The 22,277-nt window shown below is 37.7% G+C and overlaps 2 protein-coding genes across 2 annotated transcripts; both read left to right on the forward strand.

The window, feature by feature from the left end:
- Positions 1-11: 11 nt before the first annotated feature.
- Positions 12-19,276, forward strand: LOC146448318 (uncharacterized). Its single transcript, XM_085102669.1, has 13 exons — positions 12-253; positions 1,874-1,944; positions 3,640-3,721; positions 4,461-4,615; positions 5,249-5,330; positions 7,712-7,866; positions 9,762-9,903; positions 10,864-10,911; positions 11,813-11,883; positions 13,753-13,834; positions 15,284-15,438; positions 17,590-18,172; positions 18,568-19,276. The coding sequence occupies exons 1-12, from the start codon at positions 49-51 to the stop codon at positions 17,704-17,706; spliced, it is 1,365 nt and encodes a 454-aa protein (XP_084958795.1). The 5' UTR covers positions 12-48; the 3' UTR covers positions 17,707-18,172; positions 18,568-19,276.
- Positions 19,277-19,938: 662 nt separating this feature from the next.
- On the forward strand, positions 19,939-21,096 carry LOC146448319 (uncharacterized). The gene is made up of 2 exons (XM_085102671.1): positions 19,939-20,434; positions 20,658-21,096. Exons 1-2 carry the CDS (start codon positions 20,208-20,210, stop codon positions 21,094-21,096), a joined length of 666 nt encoding a protein of 221 aa, XP_084958797.1. The 5' UTR covers positions 19,939-20,207.
- Positions 21,097-22,277: the final 1,181 nt, after the last annotated feature.

The raw sequence follows: 22,277 nt of genomic DNA on the forward strand, positions 1-22,277 counted from the left end.
GGCAAACTCAGAGTACCCTTCGGTCAGTGGTTGGTTGCTATCAGGAGAATGGACTTTGATACTCTGTTTAGCCAAAACACATGGAGTTTTTCTCAAGCATTAGACAAGGAGCACAGTGCCGATTTAGTTAAAATTGACAAGCGCCAATCTGTAAAAAGAAAAAGATCTGAGATTGAAGATCTTGTACATCTCAAATGCCCTCCAGATGAGAACAAGCACGAAGCACAGTTACAAGACAAGCCTGTTAGTCCAGGTAGGTCCCACTTCGCATGTTTCAGTTTGTACGGAAGACAAGCAAGGCAATACTGTAATTACATTCATGATACACCGCTTTTATTTAGAAATTTAAATTATGGTAGCATACTTCAGCACATCTTTACATGTCAATTAAGGTCATTCCCCTAAAATAGAACCTACACTCAGATTTTTTCCAAACTTTGCCCATGTGTGGTTCACTATATGTAAACTGCAAAAATGAAATAAAAAGAGGGGGTCACCATGCTTGTTCTTCAACAACGAAGCATTAAAATATGGTAATTTCTGCATGTTTGAACAAAAAGGACTATAATAGAGCATTTGCCGAAAACAAGAATTATTTTCTGAAGAGAACAGTTAACGGCTCATTTCATAGAATTTTTTCCCTGTTCATAAATCATTTTCAATGTGAAATCTGTTTGAAAACCATCCCTAACCAGTGCTACTGAGATATTCAACAAAATAATCTAATTCGTTACCTCTGAAGGTAGGCCAAAATGTCCATAGGCTAGATATTAGGCGCAAAATTTGATATTTCTAACACTAGTATTTTCCTTAAATTTTCACGGTAGTTGGCAAATGATATTGTGGTTAGAAATCTGAAAAAAGAAAATAGGTTCAACGGGTTGATTTTACAGATATTTCACAAAGCAGTGGTAAATCTAGCTTAAAAACTGGTTGCTCTGTGAAGGGACTGGGGCGAGTCTTATGAAAACACCTTTATTTCCGCGCAAAATGAAATTAAGAATTTTGTTGTGAGATACAAGTCAGATTGAGTGATACTCAGTAGTTAGCTAGAAATGAGCGTAATTTTTTATTTTGCCATTGTGCGCAGTAGAGTTGCACACTGCAAAACAGGGGAATGACCTTAATTTCATCATAACAAAACAATTTTTGTGTCCTGCAATCTTCATGGAAGTCTACTGAACTACGAGATAAAGATTAATTATATCAAATTTTATTGGTTTGTTTGAAAGTAACTTGGCTTCGGTGAAATTTGCCACAATATAAAAAAAAATAATCCCTGCTTCCTTCTCAACAGACGATGTTGACATGTTTAACAGGAAATAGCCAATGTACATGAAAAACAACAATGTCAAGGAGAGGGGATGGGGTGGGGGGTTGAAGAAATAACCAAAAAAAAAAAAGGGAAAAGACTTGTGTGAAAGATAATTGTCACATAGGTTTTTCATCGCCCTGATAAAAAATGTTACATTGCAATGAAATCAACCGGGGCCACTGAAAAAACTGACACTTTGAAATGTTCTTGTGTTTGATTGGTTTACTAACTACCAAAGCCAGACTCCGATGCTGTAAACGTGACCTGTGATTAGCTGATCAATGTTGAGTGGACACGGTTGAGTTCGTTGCACTGTAAAGGAACAAAACCTATCCACAAATGCAAACTCAAGAGGAAAATTGTTGACAACTGTTACAGTTTAAAAGCCTCTTCCCTCTCTGTCTACTACCTCCCCCCACCCCAAGCACATGCACCCCCTCTCACATAGACCCATTTACACAGAAAAAAAACGTAGCCTAAATCTAATTTATTTTCAGTATCTTTTTTGTTGCAATACAGGCAGTGAGTAGGTTTTTTTTTCCTTTCTTAAACTTTTAGACAGCATATCACCCTCAGTAAAGTGCAGCAGTCATTCTGGTTCATCTCAAGGCCAGCTTAGAAATCACTCGGTAAGAAGTCACTGATAACTCGGTCCTCTTGTTTACTACAAATTAGCTTATTTAAATAATGATCCTGTATCAATCAACCATAAAATTTCAAATAAGCTATATCCAAATGTACTTGCTCCTCCAAAATAATTACCTACCCATCCCCAAATAAACCCTTCCAAATCTGAGATGCAAACATTTGATGACACTGTCCCCTGCCAAGTACAGTCAAACCTCCCTTTGCGACCACCTCTCATTAGCGACCACTTTTCCAAAATACCAAAATTTTTCAAGTCAAATCACAATAGATGGAACCTCTGATAGGTGACTACCTCTCGTAAGCAACCACCTCTTGTAAGCGACCACTTCTAGAGATGACTCTTTAATATTTTCAATTGTTTTTAACCTCCCGTAGGTGACCGCTTGACACACAATCTGCTGTATCTTTCAAGGGTGAAAATTGAAAAACGTGTCGCTGTAACATATTGGCTACATCATTACAGCGGACGCCGTAAATCTCACAGCCGGAGTTACGAGAAGTGTTTTCCGATATAGCGTAGCATTGAAACAATTGATAAAATAAACATGCACTATATTTCACACTGAAATAACATTTAATCAGATTGAATCCCTTGTAGGAAAAAACTGTCTTATCTTTTATCGTTCTTATCTTTTTGCTTATGTTCCGTTCCGGCCGAACAATTTAGACAGTGCCACCTGGGGTAATAAAAGAGTCAAGCTTCTTTCAATAATTGTCTCAATCGCTGTAATAAGTATTTGTGAGATACAAACAATAATCACCATAGACTGGCCCTCAGATATTTTGCCTAGAATAATTTTGGACCAGTCTTAATATACTTGTAGCTAAGAAAAGTTATTACTATGGGTTTCAATAAGCACTGACAAAAGGGTTAGGTCTCCGCAATCACCATATGTAAATTACCCGAAATTTAGACCCCCTGTGGTCTGACCTCTGGTAAGCGGCCACATGTCAGGTTGACATTATGGGTGGTCGCTTACGGGAGGTTCGACTGTATAATGATGCCCATGGACTGTCAGGGGAGGCTGTTTTATGCTCGTAACTACATGTAAGTGTTTCATGCTCTTTAAGGACTGTGCCTACTTTTGTTACTGCGAATACATTCAGAGTGTGCATCTCAAGATACTTGGATTTCCTATGGGCGGTGCCTACTTATACACGGATATTTTTGCACCCTTTAAGACTATGAGGAGAAAGCAGAACTTAGCAAGTGCTCTGGGTATCCAAAAAGAAAATTTGGCGCAACCATGCATTTTTCAGAGACAATAATGCTTCAATGTGAAAAAAAATGCCATACATTGCCTTAAATTTTACTACTTTTTAAATTATTGTTGCTTAATTATCTTTGAAAATGTGTGGTTACTCCCAGTTTTCTCTTTGGATTCCAATAGCCCTTGCTAATATCTGCTTTTCCCGCATAGTCATAAACCGCACAAAAATACTGCACGTGTTAGTAGGCACTGTCCTTAAAGCAGTTCCATTGTGAGCCCAGCCAACGAAATCTAATGGATAGTTTTCTCTTTTCTTCAGCCACTTATCCAGAGTACAAAGCTTAACCAAAACATATCGGCATTACAGTAGAAATGGTGATGAATGAGCTGTCTGCAAAACCATTCCCCTATTTAGTTTTATCTTTATTATTTGTCATTATTTGTTTTGTTCTGTTGATTTCACAGTCCAGTATTTACCTAGCCAAGGCTATGGATCTCTATTCACAACAGGATCCTTTAGTTCTTGATACTTCAGCAGAATCCACCGGTAAGTTTCTGGTGAATTCAGCAAAGGCAAATGCAAGCCTTATCCTGTGTTGGCTGCTGTTCTTCAGCTCCTTGCAGAATATAATTTTTGTAAGAGCAGTTAGTTACTTTCATATTAATTTGCAAGTTCTGTTAGTGTCTGCTTTCTTCTACACATGTGAATGGGCAATTGTGGTATTAAGCTTTGTAGTCTGAATACAAGGTATTACCTTACAATAAAGTAACGTAATAATAATTAATATACCGGTAGGTATTTTATGATCAAGAGGGGAACATGGGGGCTTATGGTATTGCGGTGTTGGGTTTTTGGTATTTTGGTAACGTCCCTGTTGCAGTACAGTATTAACCTGACATTTGTGAACTTCAAGATGGTTCTAGTTATTTCATTGATTTTTGACATGTTATTGCGGGTTTTGACACTTTTTTGAAATCGGGAGGTCCCGGGTTCAAGTCCCACTCTGACCACTAGCTGGAGATGTTTCTCGGTAGCCCCAAGTTCAACTCCTCAGATATGCTTGTAAATATTTTATCCATGTTATTTTTAATTTGTATTATTTCTTTATGAAGTTTAATACTCGGCCCCACTAGCACTTGCTATAAACATTGCCAAGGGTAACTAAAGGTTATTTATTTGTTTATTTTTAAAGATGTGCAGAATGTTACTTAGTTTATAGCATATGAGAGATTGTGTTATCTTTCCTCAACTTATTGAAGTTTATGAACTATGTCTTTTATTATAGAAAGCGAAAGTGCTGATGGAATAACAGATGAGAGTGGTTTGTCGATAACCAGAAGTAGTGACGACAAGAGTAAGAGCCCAAGTATACTTCAGCCCTCGGTTGAAGACCCTTGTACTTTGACTACTCCAACATTTGATTCCCTTCCATCTTTTCGGGTAAGTTGCTCACATTTTGGGTGTGGTGACACAGAGAAAGCTGGTTACACTCTTTTTTTTTGTTTTTGTTTTGTATAAGAATATTGTTTTTCTGGCCCAGGCTGAATATTCTTATTTTTCTGCCAATGTTAGGCTGAAAATATTCTTTCTTTCTTTTCGATTATAGCGTATGACATTTCTGTTTTAGAATGTATTGGGGTACCCAAGTGTTTGGTGTCGGGATCTGTATGAAACTGTCATTAGCAGCAAACATTTGGCTTGTGCAGGTTTTTATTGTTTTATTGGCTAGTTTTTGTTTAGAGAAAGGAAGAATTTTATACGGTTTAATTCAAACATATAATTGTATTGTATTGTACAAATTCTCAACTCACAAAATCATAAACAGCACAAAAATACTTCTGTACATGTTAGTAGGCACTGTCCTTAAAGCAGTTTTATTGTGAGCCCAGCCAACGAAATCTAATGGATAGTTTTCTCTTTTCTTCAGCCACTTATCCAGAGTACAAAGCTTAACCAAAATGTATCGACATTACAGTAGAAATGGTGATGAATGAGCTGTCTGCAAAACCATTCCCCTATTTAGTTTTATCTTTATTATTTGTCATTATTTGTTTTGTTCTGTTGATATCACAGTCCAGTATTTACCTAGCCAAGGCTATGGATCTCTATTCACAACAGGATCCTTTAGTTCTTGATACTTCAGCAGAATCCACCGGTAAGTTTCTGGTGAATTCAGCAAAGGCAAATGCAAGCCTTATCCTGTGTTGGCTGCTGTTCTCTGCTCTGCCTTTAGCTCCCTGCAGAATATAATTTTTGTAAGAGCAGTTAGTTACTTTCATAATTTGCAAGTTCTGTTAGTGTCTGCTTTCTTCTATACATGTGAATGAGCAATTGCGGTATTAAGCTTTGTAGTCTGAATACAAGGTATTACCGTACAATAAAGTAACATAATAATTAACAATTATTCCATGAGCGCGCGTTGAATATGAGATGGTAAATATATAGCTGCCAACTTTTTCTAAGATATAGGCGTGAGATATTTATCCTGGGAGTGCTGGGATTTTTGAAGACGACACGATTATTTCCGAAGATTCCCGAAGAATTCCGAAGTCTTCCAAGGACGTCCGAAGTCTCAGGACGCGTATAGACGCGAGCTCGCTCCCAGTGCTTTTCACCTTCAAAAATCAGAGATTGCGAGGAGGGTATTGTCATTTATTCCTTTTGCACATGGTTTTCGTTCTAACATGGGTCTGAGTTAACATATTTTTGGAAATTGTGTCACGCAAGACGGCAACAACTCACATTTTTCAACCAGGCGTGAGAAAATGGCCTGCAAGCGTGAGCCGGCCTGAGATCAAAGTTTTCAACCCACAGGTGTGAGACTCACGCCTAAGGCGTGAGAGTTGGCAGGTATATAAATAGCCAACGAGGCGCGAAACGCCAAGTTGGCTATAACTTATCTCATATCCAACAAGCGCGAATGGAATGATTGTTTTATTAAATTCTCTGCGTTTGGACATTGTTGTTGAAGTTTACTGAATTTTTATATTTTAAGAAAAAATTTCTTTCAAATTTAAACAACCGGATGTTGAGGCAGCCTCCGACCAAAGCGCGCGAAACTTAATAATCACATGACACGCGCAGCGTTTTGCAAACTGAGTTGAATGAAAAATCGAAAGCGAAGAAAATCGGACTCAGTCGGACATTTAAAATTCGAGAAACGTTTAAATGTACGAATTATAACCTTTCTGAGACTAGCATTCGAGTGCTTTTGAAGTTCCAGCTCATCGAGAAGCATAATAGTTGTGCACATATGAGCAAATGTTCTGCTGTGTGGTGCCTAGCGAAGAAAGAGATCAGGGCAAAGACGGCCTTTTTCATGCTGAACTGAATTTCTCGCGGACGATTTAAAACACTTCAGGCAAGTCCAAGTGTACGAGGTACAACCTCACGGAGACAAGCATTCAGTGCAAGTTTTTAAACTTCAAGCTTATTTGAGAAGCGTAAGAGCTGTGCGCATCAGTGCAAATGTTTTGCTGAGTGGTGCCGAGCGACGGAAACAAACATTATGGCCGCCGCTCGTACGGATTTGATAGATGAACCATCTGAAGTCCTCGTGAATTCGTAAAAACATAAAGGCAGGCATGAAGCTCTTCCTGATAAATTTCTTCGATTGGCTTTAACTCTTACTGCCAGGATTTGAAAGCCATCCTGAAATTTTTGAAGGGAACCGGTTGTTATTGTTGTTGTTATGTGACCAAAAAAAATCGTTAAATCTTGCAATTTTGAAGATTTTAAAGGAAACTTCAGAGATACGTACCATTAAATAGTGTCATACCGACCTTTGTGGCTTTTATTGTTGTTATATTGAGATCGCATTGTTTGGTATTTCTTTCTTTTCCTTTTATTTTTTTTACATTTTTCCGAAGAAACTTTTGCTTCCTGCCCAAAAAAAAATTTAGCTTAGCAACACCTGGGGCTTTCGTTTTCCATATAAGGTCAAACTACGGTATATGAGCTGATAACCGAGATTTAGTGAACCAATCAGACCGCTAGAAATGCAATAACCGAGGCTGAGAATTTAATAATTATTAATATACCGGTAGGTATTTTATGATCAAGAGGGGAACATGGGGGCTTATGGTATTTCAGTGTTGGGTTTTTGGTATTTTGGTAACGTCCCTGTTGCAGTACAGTATCAACCTGACCTTTGTGAACTCCAAGATGGTTCTAGTTATTTCATTGATTTTTGACATGTTATTGCGGGTTTTGACACTTTTTTGAAATCGGGAGGTCCCGGGTTCAAGTCCCACTCTGACCACTAGCTGGAGATGTTTCTCGGTAGCCCCAAGTTCAAATCCTCGGATACGCTTGTAAATATTTTAACCATGTTATTTTTGATTTGTATTATTTCTTTATGAAGTTTAATACTCGGCCCCACTAGCACTTGCTATAAACACTGCCGAGGGTAACTAAGGGTTATTTATTTATTTATTTTTAAAGATGTGCAGAATGTTACTTAGTTTATAGCATATGAGAGATTGTGTTATCTTTCCTCAACTTATTGAAGTTTATGAACTACGTCTTTTATTATAGAAAGCGAAAGCGCTGATGGCATAAGAGATGAGAGTGGTTTGTCGATAACCAGAAGTAGTGACGACAAGAGTAAGAGCCCAAGTATACTTCAGCCCTCGGTTGAAGACCCTTGTACTTTGACTACTCCAACATTTGATTCCCTTCCATCTTTTCAGGTAAGTTGCTCACATGTTGGGTGTGGTGACACAGAGAAAGCTGGTTACACTATTTTGTTGTTTTGTATAAGAATATTGTTTTTCTGGCCCAGGCTGAATATTCTTATTTTTCTGCCAATGTTAGGCTGAAAATATTCTTTCTTTCTTTTCGATTATAGCGTATGACATTTCTGTTTTAGAATGTATTGGGGTACCCAAGTGTTTGGTGTCGGGATCTGTATGAAACTGTCATTAGCAGCAAACATTTGGCTTGTGCAGGTTTTTATTGTTTTATTGGCTAGTTTTGTTGTTTAGAGAAAGGAAGAATTTTATACGGTTTAATTCAAACATATAATTGTATTGTATTGTACAAATTTTCAGCTCACAAAATTGTATTCTTTTCAACATCTCAGCCTTGGGTTTATTCTTAAAATATCCTTAAAATTTCGCAAATTTCAGCTTCGATATTCTCATAAAATAAATTCTTATAACAAAAAAAAGAGTATATGTTAAACTTTGCCACATACATGCGGTTAAGATTAAAAGATTAAGTTAGGCATGTACTAGGTTTCAATATTTGTTGGATGAATGTTGGGCAAATGTTGTGCGGAGACTGTTCAGACCATTTCGACATCCGGCCAACAGTAAAATTTCTAAGAAATGTGTGTTTGTGTGACAAATGTTGAACGAAGTGTTCAAATAGCTTCAACATTTTCGAGAACAAAGGAATTGTCCAAGGGGTGTAAGAGTAAGTGGTGATTTGTTCTTGAAGTCAACATTACTCAAAATCAGCTCTGTGGTTTGCATACAGACAGGAATGTGAAGTCGTTAGCTGTAAAAATAGGCTCATTACTTTTCACATCAAAAACCCTTAACAAAAAGAAACTAATCATTCATGTTTTGATTATGTGTCTCGACAGCTTTTAAACATAAAATTAACTTATGAGCTAATTTTTAAATAACTCTTTAAAATCTTTAAATGAGGGGGGGGAGGGGAGGTTTGAACTTTGCTTACATTTATAAATATTTCCATAAAAAAGGTATTTCAGAGAGACAAGCCATATTGAGAGAGCGTGCCTTACTTTTACCGTTCACAGGTAAAAATGATCATGAATTCCAATTTAAAGCACTTCACCCTCAACAAGTAAAAGAGGTGCTGGGAAATAATAAAATAAATGGAGCTTACCAACTTGTTTTCCACTCTAGCTTCCAAAGAATATTTTTTAATAAAGATTAAACCACCTTAAATTTCACCCATTGAAAGACTGGGATTATCTCTGAAAGAAAAAGGAAATATTAATAAAATTAATTATACTACATAAATAATAATAATAATAATAATAATAATAATAATAATAATAATAATAATAATAATAATAATAATAATAGGCTAATAACCAATGTTAAAAATAATAATTATTTTAAAAGTCTGTGTTCAGCCCAAATTGGTTTCTAAATGTGTGTGCTTGTGTGTGCACATAAATAAATGAAATGAAATTCTAATGATAACTTGAAATCAATAAACAGATGTTTGCACAATGAATCATCAAGCAAAGTTTTATGTAGTATTCATTCAAACACACTGTTGCTGCAGTAAAGGATGAGGGAACTGTTGGGTCCTAGAGAGGTTTATAGTTTAGGTTGTGTTAGATTGACATTATTCGGGAATAAGAACAAGTAGAATAGGCAATCCCAAATCATGCAACTTGCAATGCAATGCTCTTGACAGCAATGTGTTGCAAGTTGCAGAGCAAACATGCCTTGTATAACAGGATCTTTATTTTCCATGGTGACAATACCAAATTGACTGGTAAGCAAAACCAGAAGACACCTTGAAGTATATATTATAAGAATTGATAATGCATACCTTCAATATCTGCGCTCTTGCAATTTTCGGAAATTTTCTTCTTTTCTAGCTATCAAAGCTTGCTCAATCCACGGCTTTGTTATCCACGACGCCATCTTGGATCAGGTGTGCCACCGTTCTGTTCAATCCAGCCTCACTAGAAACTGGGGACAACTTGTTACAAAAGCGAGGTCTGCAGAGGGTAAGAGAGGGTGAGTAGCAACTGAAGATGAAGAAGGTCCCCTAGTAGCGTCATTAAGTTTAATCAGAATGCGATTTCCATGCTGACTTGGTTTGATATTTTGGAATCTCTTTACTTATTAGGAGCAAGTATTTTAGAAACATAAACTTAATTACGATCGACCGCATCTTCACTCGTAATGAAGCACCCAACATCAAATGCCGGTTTGCTTACAACTCTTTTCACAGCTCCTCCTTTTCACGCTTTCTTTAGGAAATACAAATCAATGTTTTAGCTTTTTCGTGAAAAAAGTTTCATTAAGCAGATGGTATTGATTTCCACACAGTACACATGTCGGGAAAATGATCATATCATGCACAAATTTAATTAAGCATAATAACTTCGCTGTTCTAAGCACCGCTTGACGAAAAGATATCGAAACTCGGCTTAAAGTGATCAAAACACCACATTTGAGATCTCTTTTTAAAGGTCTCGAAACACTCTTCGTTCATTGATATAAATAACAGCTTAAAGTATTTTGCGAAGAACTTGAAGCCATCAAATGTCTGCAGTGATTCAGCAGAGTTCCTACAAATATCAAGAACAAAGGAATACTCTCGCAACTTCGCAGCGCAAGGCTGCTTAATTAGGCTATTGTTCCTGTGTCTTGAATTCGCTTCAGTGTCTTCCTGCAAAGTTCTTGACCTTTTCTCAACCGGGTAAAAACGAACTAATTTGCATTATTCGCGGCTGCTGAAGTGAATGCCCAAAGGAATAAGGAGAGCCTTCAGGCAACAAAATCCAGCGGAGCCACCTCCTGTTTAAGAAGTTGTAATGGACTTTGATACTCTGTTTAGCCAAAACACATGGAGTTTTTCTCAAGCATTAGACAAGGAGTACAGTGCTGATTTATTTGAAATTGACAAGCGCCAATCTGTAAAAAGAAAAAGATCTGAGATTGAAGATCTTGTACATCTCAAATGCCCTCCAGATGAGAACAAGCACGAAGCACAGTTACAAGACAAGCCTGTTAGTCCAGGTAGGTCCCACTTCGCATGTTTCAGTTTGTACGGAAGACAAGCAAGGCAATACTGTAATTACATTCATGATACACCGCTTTTATTTAGAAATTTAAATTATGGTAGCATACTTCAGCACATCTTTACATGTCAATTAATATGCTTTTTTTTTTTCATCATAACAAAACAATTTTTGCATCCTGCAATCTTCATGAAAGTCTACTGAACTACAAGATAAAGATTAATTATATCAAATTTTAGTTGTTTGTTTGAAAGTAACTTGGCTTCAGTGTAATTTACCACAATATAAAACAATCATCCCTACTACCCTCTCAACAGACAATGTTGACTTGTTTAACAGGAAATAGCCAATGTACATGAAAAACAACAATGTCAAGGAGAGGGGGTGGGGTGGGGGGTTGAAGAAATTACCAAAAAAAAAAAAGGGAAAAGACTTGTGTGAAAGATAATTGTCACATAGGTTTTTCATCGCCCTGATAAAAAATGTTACATTGCAATGAAATCAACCGGGGCCACTGAAAAAACTGACACTTTGAAATGTTCTTGTGTTTGATTGGTTTACTAACTACCAAAGCCAGACTCCGATGCTGTAAACGTGACCTGTGATTGGCTGATCAATGTTGAGTGGACCCGGTTGAGTTCGTTGCACTGTAAAGGAACAAAACCCATCCACAAATGCAAACTCAAGTGGAAAATTGTTGACAACTGTTTCAGTTTAAAAGCCTCTTCCCTCTCTGTCTACTACCTCCCCCCACCCCAAGCACATGCACCCCCTTCTCACATAGACCCATTTACATAGGAAAAAAAGGCCAAGCCTAAATCTAATTAATTTTCAGTATTTTTTTTTTTTCGCAATACAGGCAGTGAGTAGGATTTTTTTTTCCTTTCTTAAACTTTTAGACAGCATATCACCCTCAGTAAAGTCCAGTAGCCATTCTGGTTCATCTCAAGGCCAGCTTAGAAATCACTCGGTAAGAAGTCACTGTTAACTCAGTCCTCTTGTTTACTACAAATTAGCTTAATATTTAAATAATGATCCATGCGTCAATCAACCATAAAATTTCAAATAAGCTATATCCAAATTTACTTGCTAATCCAAAATATTACCTACCAATCCCCAATAAACCCTTCCAAATCTGAGATGCAAACATTTGGTGATACTGTGCCCTGCCAAGTGTAATGATGCCCATGGACTGTCAGGGGAGGCTGTTTTATGCTCGTAACTACATGTAAGTGTTTCATGGTGTTTAAGGACTGTGCCTACTTTTGTTACTGCTAATACATTCTGTGCATCTCAAGATACTTGGATTTCCTATGGGCGGTGCCTACTAATACAGGGATATTTTTTCACCGTTTAAGACTATGAGGAGAAAGCAGAACTTAGCAAGTGCTCTTGGTATCCAAAGAGAAAATTTGGGGCAACCATGCATTTTTCAGAGACAATAAAGCTTCGATGTGAAAAAAAGGTCATACATTGCCTTAAATTTTACTGCTTTTTAAATTTTTGTTGCTTAATTATCTCTGAAACTGTGTGGTTACTCCCAGTTTTCTCTTTGGATTCCAATAGCATTTTATCAAAAAGTTATACGCTAAAAGATTCTTTAAAAACATTTTAAAAACTCTAAAAAGCGGACGACGTTTCGGCGTTAGTCTACTCCATTATCAAGTCAAAAAGGTAAAAGTTAAAACCATAATATATAAAGACGTGTCAACATAAAACCCTTCTTCACCACAAGGAAATTATCGCAAACTTTGAGTGTCAAGGAAAACAAGCCTCCGACCGTCCACACACAATGCGTTTTATATTCATTCCAATGTGATTTGTGCGATGCAAATTATGTCGGCTTTACCACCCGACACTTAAACCAACGCATTAGTGAACACCGCTATTCTACTATCGGGAAACACCTTGAAACACAACATGACGACAAAGGAGCAAAGATCGATCACCTCTTTAAAGTCCTAAAGAAATGCAGAAGCAAGTTCGATTGCCTAATATACGAGATGCAGGCTGTTTATAAAGGACATCAAGCCTTCTCTCAGAATAAGAATAAGAATAATGCGCAAAGCAAGGAAGCGAAATGAACCATTTGGTTGTCTTGTTAGCTCCCTGGCTAATTAAGGTTCTAGATAGCAGGCAAAAAAAGAAAGAAAGAAAAAATGAAAAAGCAAAAGGAAGGAAGAACTTATTAATTGTAAAAAGTTAACGTATGTTACGAGGTCAGCATAAAAGAATAATAAGTTCAGTTGTTGTTCTGACAGTAAATAACGTATAACTTCTCAACACCCAAAGTGCTTCAATTCGCGCCAAACTTTTCGCTTTACACTTTCGTTTCTTTTTCTATTGGTTCGTTTTGTTTTACTTTGGGTAATATACCCAAAGGACACACAAATATTTTATTGTTTTACTTCTTTATATATTATTGTTTTTACTTTTATCTTTTTGACTTGATAATGGCGTAGAGTTACGCCGAAACGTCGTCCGCTTTTTAGAGTTTTTAAAATGTTTTTAAAGAATCTTTTAGCGTTTAACTTTTCGATAAAATGTTCGCTCCTGTTACGATTCCAATAACCCTTGCTAAAGTCTGCTTTTCCCGCATAGTCATAAACCTCACAAAAATACTTCTGTGTTAGTAGGCACTGTCCTTAAAGCAGTTTTATTGTGAAGCCCAACCAAAGAAATCTATCCCTCAGCCACTTATCCTGAGAACAAAGCTTAACCAAAACATATCGACATTACAGTAGAAATGGTGATGAATGAGCTGTCTGCAAAACCATTCCCCTGTTTAGTTTTATCTTTCTTATTTGTCATTATTTGTTTTGTTCTGTTGATTTCACAGTCCAGTATTTACCTAGCCAAGGCTATGGATCTCTATTCACAACAGGATCCTTTAATTCTTGATACTTCAGCAGAATCCACCGGTAAGTTTCTGGTGAATTCAGCAAAGGCAAATGCAAGCCTTATCCTGTGTTGGCTGCTGTTCTCTGCTCTGCCTTTAGCTCCCTGCAGAATATAATTTTTGTAAGAGCAGTTAGTTACTTAATCCATAATTTGCAAGTTCTGTTAGTGTCTGCTTTATTCTTTACTTGTGAATGGGCAATTGTGGTATTAAGCTTTGTAGTCTGAATACAAGGTATTACCTTAACATAAAGTAACGTAATAATAATTAATATACCGGTAGGTATTTTATGATCAAGAGGGGAACATGGGGGCTTATGGCATTGCGGTGTTTGGCCATTTTTTTTTTTTTTTTTTTTTTTGGTATTTTGGTAACGTCCCTGTTGCAGTACAGTATTAACCTAGCATTTGTAAAGATGTTTCTGGTTATTTCATAGATTTTTGACACATTATTGCGGGTCTTGACACTTTTTGCAGTAGTATTGTGGCTTTGGGCGTTCCCCAATCCCTCCCTCAATCAGATGCATGTCAAACAAACCTAAAATGTCATCAGTGTGCATTCAAATCTGTGAAAGAAATTAGGATAGTTCCGTACAGGAGTTGTTTGGAACCAAATGTTATCGCAACTACACATGAATGTGTGTAGGAGTGACCCAGTAATAAAATAACATTCTGAAAGAAATATGGATCATAGCATCCACCCAAGATACCCAAATTCATTCCCAGACTCATGGCACTCCACTGTTGACAGCAATGTGTTAAACAAGGGTAAGGCATTTTTCTCGTGTGTGCATGCCTTTCATCCAGGATTGAAGATGTCACTTTTAATAATAATAATAATAATAATAATAATAATAATAATAATAATAATAATAATAATAATAATAATAATAATAATAATAATAATAATAACAATAATAATAATCATCATCATCATCATCATCATAATACTGATAATAATATAATTATTTAAATGGCGCTAGTATCCTTGCAGTTTAAAGACGCTTAATTTACAAAAATAACTTAAAAAGGTATTCAGATGATTATGACTGCATCTTTGAATTTTTTGGACGATTTGCTGCCTGTTTCTCCAAATCTTGGCCCTGTTTCAAATGTTCCAATTCTTGTTTTCAGACCCACCCTCTAAAATACATACTCATATTTATACTTTCATACCAAAATGGTTTAAGTCTACACCTATTTTAAGATGAAAACAGCTCAACAACAAAACAACAAAAGCCTCTCACAAGTTAACGCAGGCAGTGTGGTCGAGTGGTTAAGGCGCCAGACGTGGTCCCGGGTTCAAGTCCCGCTCTACCAATTTGGATTTTTAACCATGTTATTTTCAATTTGTATTATTTCTTTATGACGTTTAATACTCGGCCCCACTAGCACTTGTGCTATTAACACTGCCGAGGGTAAATAAAAGGGTTTTTTTTTTTTTTAAGTTTATGTTACGTCTTTTATTATAGAAAGCGAAAGTGCTGATGGCATAATAGATGAGAGTGGTTTGTTGATAACCAGAAGTAGTGACGACAAGAGTAAGAGCCCAAGTATACTTCAGCCCTCGGTTGAAGACCCTTGTACTTTGACTACTCCAACATTTGATTCCCTTCCACCTTTTCAGGTAAGTTGCTCACATGTTGGCTGTGGTGACACAGAGAAAGCTGGTTACACTCTTTTTAAGAATATTGTTTTTCCGGCCCAGGCTGAATATTGTTATTTTTCTGCCAATGTTAGGCTGAAAATATTCTTTCTTTCTTTTCGATTATAGCGTATGACATTTCCGTTTTAGAATGTATTGGGGTACCCAAGTGTTTGGTGTCGGGATCTGTGTGAAACTGTCATTAGCAGCAAACATTTGGCTTGTGCAGGTTTTTATTGTTTTATTGGCTAGTTTTGTTACTTAGAGAAAGGAAGAATTTTATACGGTTTAATTCAAACATATAATTGTATTGTATTGTACAAATTTTTCAACTCACGAAATTGTATTCTTTTCAACATCTCAGCCTTGGGTTTATTCTTAAAATATCCTTAAAATTTTGCAAATTTCAGCTTCGATATTCTTATAAAATAAATTCTTATAACAAAAAAAAAGAGTATATGTTAAACTTTGCTACATACATGTGGTTAAGATTAAAAGATTCAGTTAGGCATGTACTAGGTTTCAGTATTTGTTGGATGAATGTTGGGCAAATGTTGTGCGGAGACTGTTTAAACCATTTCGACATTGGGCCAACAGTAAAATTTCTAAGAAATGTGTGTTTGTGCGACAAATGTTGAGCGAAGTGTTCAAACGGCTTTAACATTTTCGAGAACAAAGGAATTGTCCAAGGGATGTTGAATGAAGGATTTGAATGTCATGTGTAGCATACGTCCAATGGAATAAATGTGATGGTATATTTTAAGCCTGGTGGATGAATGACAATGGTGTATTATTCAGTGAGTGACACAGGCATACTCGGAAAAAGGAATCCTAGCAATATGCAGGATGTTCGTCCCATGAACCTAGTTTAATGGCCTAGCTCCCACGAGTCTCCTGAAGCTCAGTAGTAGAACATCCGAACTAGTAATCGGAAGGTTCGAGTCCTGACTGGAGCACACAGATTTCCTTTTTGCGAGTTTGCCTACAGTGTCATTCACTGAATAATTCATCATTCTTTTCCAAAGGTTTTCACATTTCTCTCCTGAAGCCCCTTACCCGTTGAGCCCCATATAGCCTGCATAGCAGGCGTAATCGGGGAGTGGGGCAGCGAAAAAAGAAGGCCCCCCCTTTTATCCGTTACTTTTTCTCCCTCCTCTCCCTGTCCCCAATTACGCCTGCTACGCAGGCTAAACGCTATACTAATAGTCTAACGTACAAGTTTGTGGTTAAGATTCAGACTACGGTCTAAGAATAAACGGAATAGCCGTTAGAATTTTCGTTTTATACAAATTTAGAAAGTAACATGTCTCAAAACTATTTTCACACTATTTTCGAGACCTATTTCATTCACTGTATTCCGTATACTCTCTCTTAATAGGGATTCTTGGCAACCGCCGAGTGTATACTTTTCAAATGAAAGCTACCAAGTGCTTCCTTGTGGTACCTGTTTGATGCCCCAGAAAACATTTCAAATTTAACAACAGAACATGTAGAGTATTTCCCTGAAGTACTTCCACATACCGGCTCTAAAATGCCAGATAGGCCTTTTAAATCTGTGAACGTCACTTGTCTTCTCTGAGAACGAGGTAAAACATTCAAGCTACACTATCTTTAACTCGTTTATTAATTCCTTTACTGATCGCCTTAGAAGTAAATCAATATGTTGAAAAAGAAGCGAAGAACCTGAAATTGGTGATTATTAAAAGCTCGATCATTGTATAATCCAATTCCAGGGATTTTATTGTCTTAGCGGCCACGGTATATTTGCTCATGTACATATACCATGGCCAATCCAATCAAATCCGTGCAATTGCATTACACAATGATTCAGTTTTTAATAAAAGCCATTACACCATGCTCAAGAAATAGAGATTATGCAAGGCGAGAGTTGACTGTATACGGCAGCGTAGTCAACCCATTCATGATTTCACCCCACCATGAATAAACCCATAGCACCCGTTTTGTCCTCCTTAACTTACTCTCTTTCAAATTCTACGGCTTGTAATTTAGACCTGATTAAGAACGGGTGCTTGAAATCCAAACTAAACAAACAAGTATTTGTTGGTATTCGAATGATGTCCGACCCATTCATTATCATTACACTTTTTGTTCGTTCGTTTGTTTGTTTTCTAGGTGCTTTCCAGGTCTACACGGCGCCAAGAGGCTGAAAAAGGTCAGGAACCTGGGACTTGCAAGAAGAAGTACAAAACTCGTCGCAGGAAATTTAATTGGTTCTCAGATGCATACTGACCGACTACAACTCAGTTCAGAGCCTGTCTCAGTGAACTCGGCGTGTCGAAAAACTCCCTTTGAACTGATTGCCAAGAGGCCAAAAATCGAATATTCTCCAATGGGGGAGTGACGAATTTACGATGTCGGTATTTTCCCTCCCTCCAATTGGAGGCCTCTCTTAGTCCTCCCAATGGCTTCCCTAAGCTGTCAGTCAAAACTGTGTTGGAAGTAGATGAGGGTATAAGTTACGTATCAGAGGGGAAAGCAGACATGAATACATACGGGGATTATCATAAGTGATAAAGATTCTGGTGTTCAGTGTGTAGAAGAGGAGGCGATATAGCTTAAATAAATTCTTGGTGTTCGAAAACCGTACGGCTGTTGTTAGTATTTGATGGTACTGAAAAGTTACCGTAGAAAATAATTGCCGTCAGAACCACTTTCCGCCGGCAAAAAACAAATAGACAAATGTTCCCAATTCCAGGTTAATAATAATAATAATAATAATAATAATAATAATAATAATAATAAAACTTATATAGTGCCGATATCAATAAGACTATTTTCATCAGCGCTTAAAAACGTAAAACTAGAAACTATATAAAATTATAAAAAAGCTTTCTGAAATAAAAATGTCTTGAGTGTCTGTTTAAAAGATGCTACAGACGGGCTACTCCTGATCGCATAGGGCAGTAAATTCCATAGTTTAGGCGCAGCCACAGCAAAAGATCGATCTCCTAACGTTGTTAAGGTCTTGAATTTCACAGTGTTAAGTAGCAGTCCATCACAGTCGGAGCGTAACTTGTATTTACATGGTTCTTTAAGATTAATAAGTTCCTTTAGATAAAAAGGCGCTAAGCCATTGATAGCCATTGATAGGTTTGGCGATAAGCATTTCTATATTAACTGGAAGCCGTTGCCTTACTGTGTTCACTTACCTTAACATGAGAGTTGCTGTTTTGTAACAGTTTTGTACTTTGCGGTACTACAGTACAAGAAACCAGGGTATGAAAACATTTCCTAGAGATTTACCCCTTAAGTAGGCTCCCAATGCGGGGCAGAGGTGGAAGAGAACGGAGAGCGAAGAAGAGCGAGCCGAGCGCGATCTGGGGATGAGAAAGAAAGGTCGCTCCAGATCGAACTCGATTTTTCTCTATGCCCTTCACCCCACTTGGGAGCCTGTTCGCAGGCCACTGGACATTCAAATAATAGTGCGTGGCAGCCATGGTAGTGTGCCATACCCCCCCTCCCCGGGGGGGGAGGGGCATAACAGACCCTTTTGTCGGCAAAGATAAGGTAAGGTAAAGGTAAAATCTTTATTTAGACACGGTGTTTCCTGCAGGACTATACAGTATTTAATTTAAAATCTAACTACCTAACTGAAATTAATGTTGTAAATAGCTACGACAATAAGAGAAATGATAAAAACCTGCTTTACAAGGAAGCCGTGTATAAAAACAAAATAAAATTTATATAAGACTACTGTCAACATCATAATTGTGCAGCTTCGATTTAAATTCATTAAGAGACAGCGACTTTCGAATATTCAAGGGTAGACTATTCCACAGTACAACTCTGCTGTAAGACAGACCTCTTTTACAATAATTAGTGCGGGGCTGTGGGATAGCAAGTGTACCATCACTATCTTTTAGGTTATAAGTTAAAGTATCAGAACGGAAGACAAAGCGTGAACTAAGATATTCCGGAACCATGTTATTTACAATCTTGTACATCATTTTTGATTTATTGACAAGGCGTTGACGGTCCAGTTTAACCCAGTTTACCATCCGCAACAATTCATCAGTACTACGATCGTAATTTGAAAATGTTAAGACGCGTGCTGCGCGATTTTGTAATTTTTGTAACTTTTGAGAAAGACTGTTAGAACAGGACCCCCACACCGAACTACAGTAATCGAGATGAGGTTGGACTAATGAATTGTAAATAGAAAGTTAAGTCTTATATGGGACCTAATACCTAATGCGTTTAATAGCGCTAATACCAGAAGCAATCTTCTTAGAAAGCTCATTGATATGACACTCCCAAGTAAGATTTTCATCAATGAGTGCACCTAAGGATTTGACAGTCGAGACTCGTTTTATCGGAAACTGGTTGATATAAGCAGTAGGATTCGCTGTAAAATTTGAAAGCCTTTGCTTGAAACCAATCAGAAGGAATTCTGTTGCAAGCCACACACGAATTCTCTCCAAATCAAGATCAAAGTGCCTATGAACTGAGAATTGTTTTTATTTAGTTTTAAAGGTTACCTTAAAGAATGCAGGTTTCCAAAGTTTGAGAACTCTAGGCTTAAAAATGACGATTTTACAAGTCTTCAAAGTCGTGCTATTTTACCCTAAAAAATGGTCAGGGGAATGGGCCGAGATTTTTCCAAATGCACCAAACCGTGACGTCACTTTGTTGCCACGGGTTTGTTTGCGTTGTCAAAGTGCCTTGTTGGGAAGTGAGCGAGCTTGGAAGGAAACATGTCTAGCGATTCAGAAATGAGCGAATTTTAAGATATGCCCGGTAACCCCGAGGACGAAGATGTCGAAGAGGGCAAAGATGAAGATTACGATGTAATTTATAGCGAAATTACGCCATATCAAGACCAACCTCTGGCTCAAGTTCACGCTGGCGACGAGAACACGGGAGAGGAAATCGAAGTCGAAGAAGAATTAGACGAAGATGACCTTACACCAACAGTACTGGAAGCGCGATATGAGAAAAGAGTTCCTGTAAACAGTTGGTCAGTATAGGTATTTTTATATTCTTAACCTGTGCGCAGCAATGTCCGAACGGATTTACTCTGAGCTTGCGACTAATTGATCTTACATTCTGAATCTGGCTGTCTGATCTTTCGATCGTCAAAAGACCTATCAAAATATGAGATCTTTTTTTTTTCATTTTGAATGGCCTGACGTTTTTGCTGTAAGCTCATTTCTGTTTTAACGTTGACTTCATATTTTCAGGTGCCACTGTACAGAATGCAAAGTCGAGAACTTAGTAGGTTCGCTAGAGTACCGTTGCTGCAGGGAAATCGCCAATACGTCAGAAGAAGAAGAGAAGAAGAAGAATTTAAACCCACTATCTAAATTTGGGTCCATTCCATTCTATATTTATGGTAAGGCGATTGGGGATCATTTGCGGTCTAGTCTGGGGATCATTTCCTGTCCGGGGATCATTCGCGGTTCAATTTGGGGATCATTTCCGGTCCGGAGATCATTTGCGGGCCTGTACAGGGCGTTATTTGCACTTAAATATGTTTCCCAAGGGAGTTTTAGGACACGCCGAGATCACAAGGGACATGAAAAAGTGAAACATGCCGACTTCAAAATTTGGTCATTTTTGACCAAAAACCCTGGACCAACCCCTTGGAAAAAAGTAGATTTTTGGACGCAAGACAAATGATCTTTTAAAAGCTTCCAATCGAATCAGTGTGTCCGAAAACGTCCCCTGAGACACTTTTTTTAAAAAAGCCTCCCAATGGACCAGGAACAAAGAAAGAGACCACAAAAGATGAAGTCTGGGTGGTAGTTAAGCACAAAATACTTTGGTCAAATTACCTTATCATTTCAGTATTCGTTTCTACTCCTAGGCCCACGCAGCACCACTGTTTCGTTAGATACTAGCCCCCTTATACAAATGTATAAGATGGTTCACCTGGCTTATCCTATCACTGTACTCCCCGTATTTCTTGGCGTTCCTATGGTCACAATCATCTATTGTCACGTGCGTGTTTTTGCCAATATTGGGCTGAGCAAAAGGGAACAAACCTTCGGCAAATTAGAAAACCGGGTTGATTTTATTGAAGATCAAACGCTTGAAAATTACACAGAAAATTGGAAATAAGGCCTTGTTTTGTTGGGAATGCTGGCTGCATTTCTGATTTGCTGGGTGCCATATTTCGTGTTGGAACTTGTTACAGACACTGAAGGGATGGGCACCTTCCCAGATTGGGCGGTATACGTGTTATTTTATTACACAAGGTTCACCGCGTCTGCCATTAACCCAGTTCTCTTTGACATTGGAAAGCGCGATTTCAGGCGGGCGTTTTGCGGATGTTTAGGCTGTAGTCAAACCCAAAGCAAGGGCAATGTGGTACTTGGAATTGTGCAATTCTCTACCTTAGAGAACGAGAGAGTTTAAAACAATCCAACAAATACTTTGAATACACTCACGAGTGAGAAGGTGGGGGTGGGAGAGGAAAAAGATTGAACCAATGGTGAGACTGATTTTACTTTTGGTAACTTTACTATATTAGTTTGCAAGTAAAACCGCAATGCCGGTACGTTTGCTTTCAGTCGAGGAAGATACAGGCCAGAAATGCCAATTTTCGTCCTCCTGCAATCAGGCTCTATTTTTCTTTTAGCGATTGACTACATGGAGGAAATTAGAGGGCTTCTCAAATTGGGCCTGATCGTGGGTTACTACCAATCACCAGCCTGCCTCTAATTGCGTTGGTGGCCAAACTTTGAGAAAGCGTTTAATGGAGTACCAAATTGATACATGATGGAAACTTGGGACACCTTGGTACTCCATTATTCAAGACTCTGAGTAAACGCTGTCTCCTCTTCTTCAGAAAAGAAAGG

This window comes from Pavona decussata, unplaced genomic scaffold, assembly GCF_977016875.1.
Source record: "Pavona decussata unplaced genomic scaffold, jaPavDecu1.1 SCAFFOLD_1044, whole genome shotgun sequence".
NCBI lineage: Eukaryota > Metazoa > Cnidaria > Anthozoa > Scleractinia > Agariciidae > Pavona > Pavona decussata.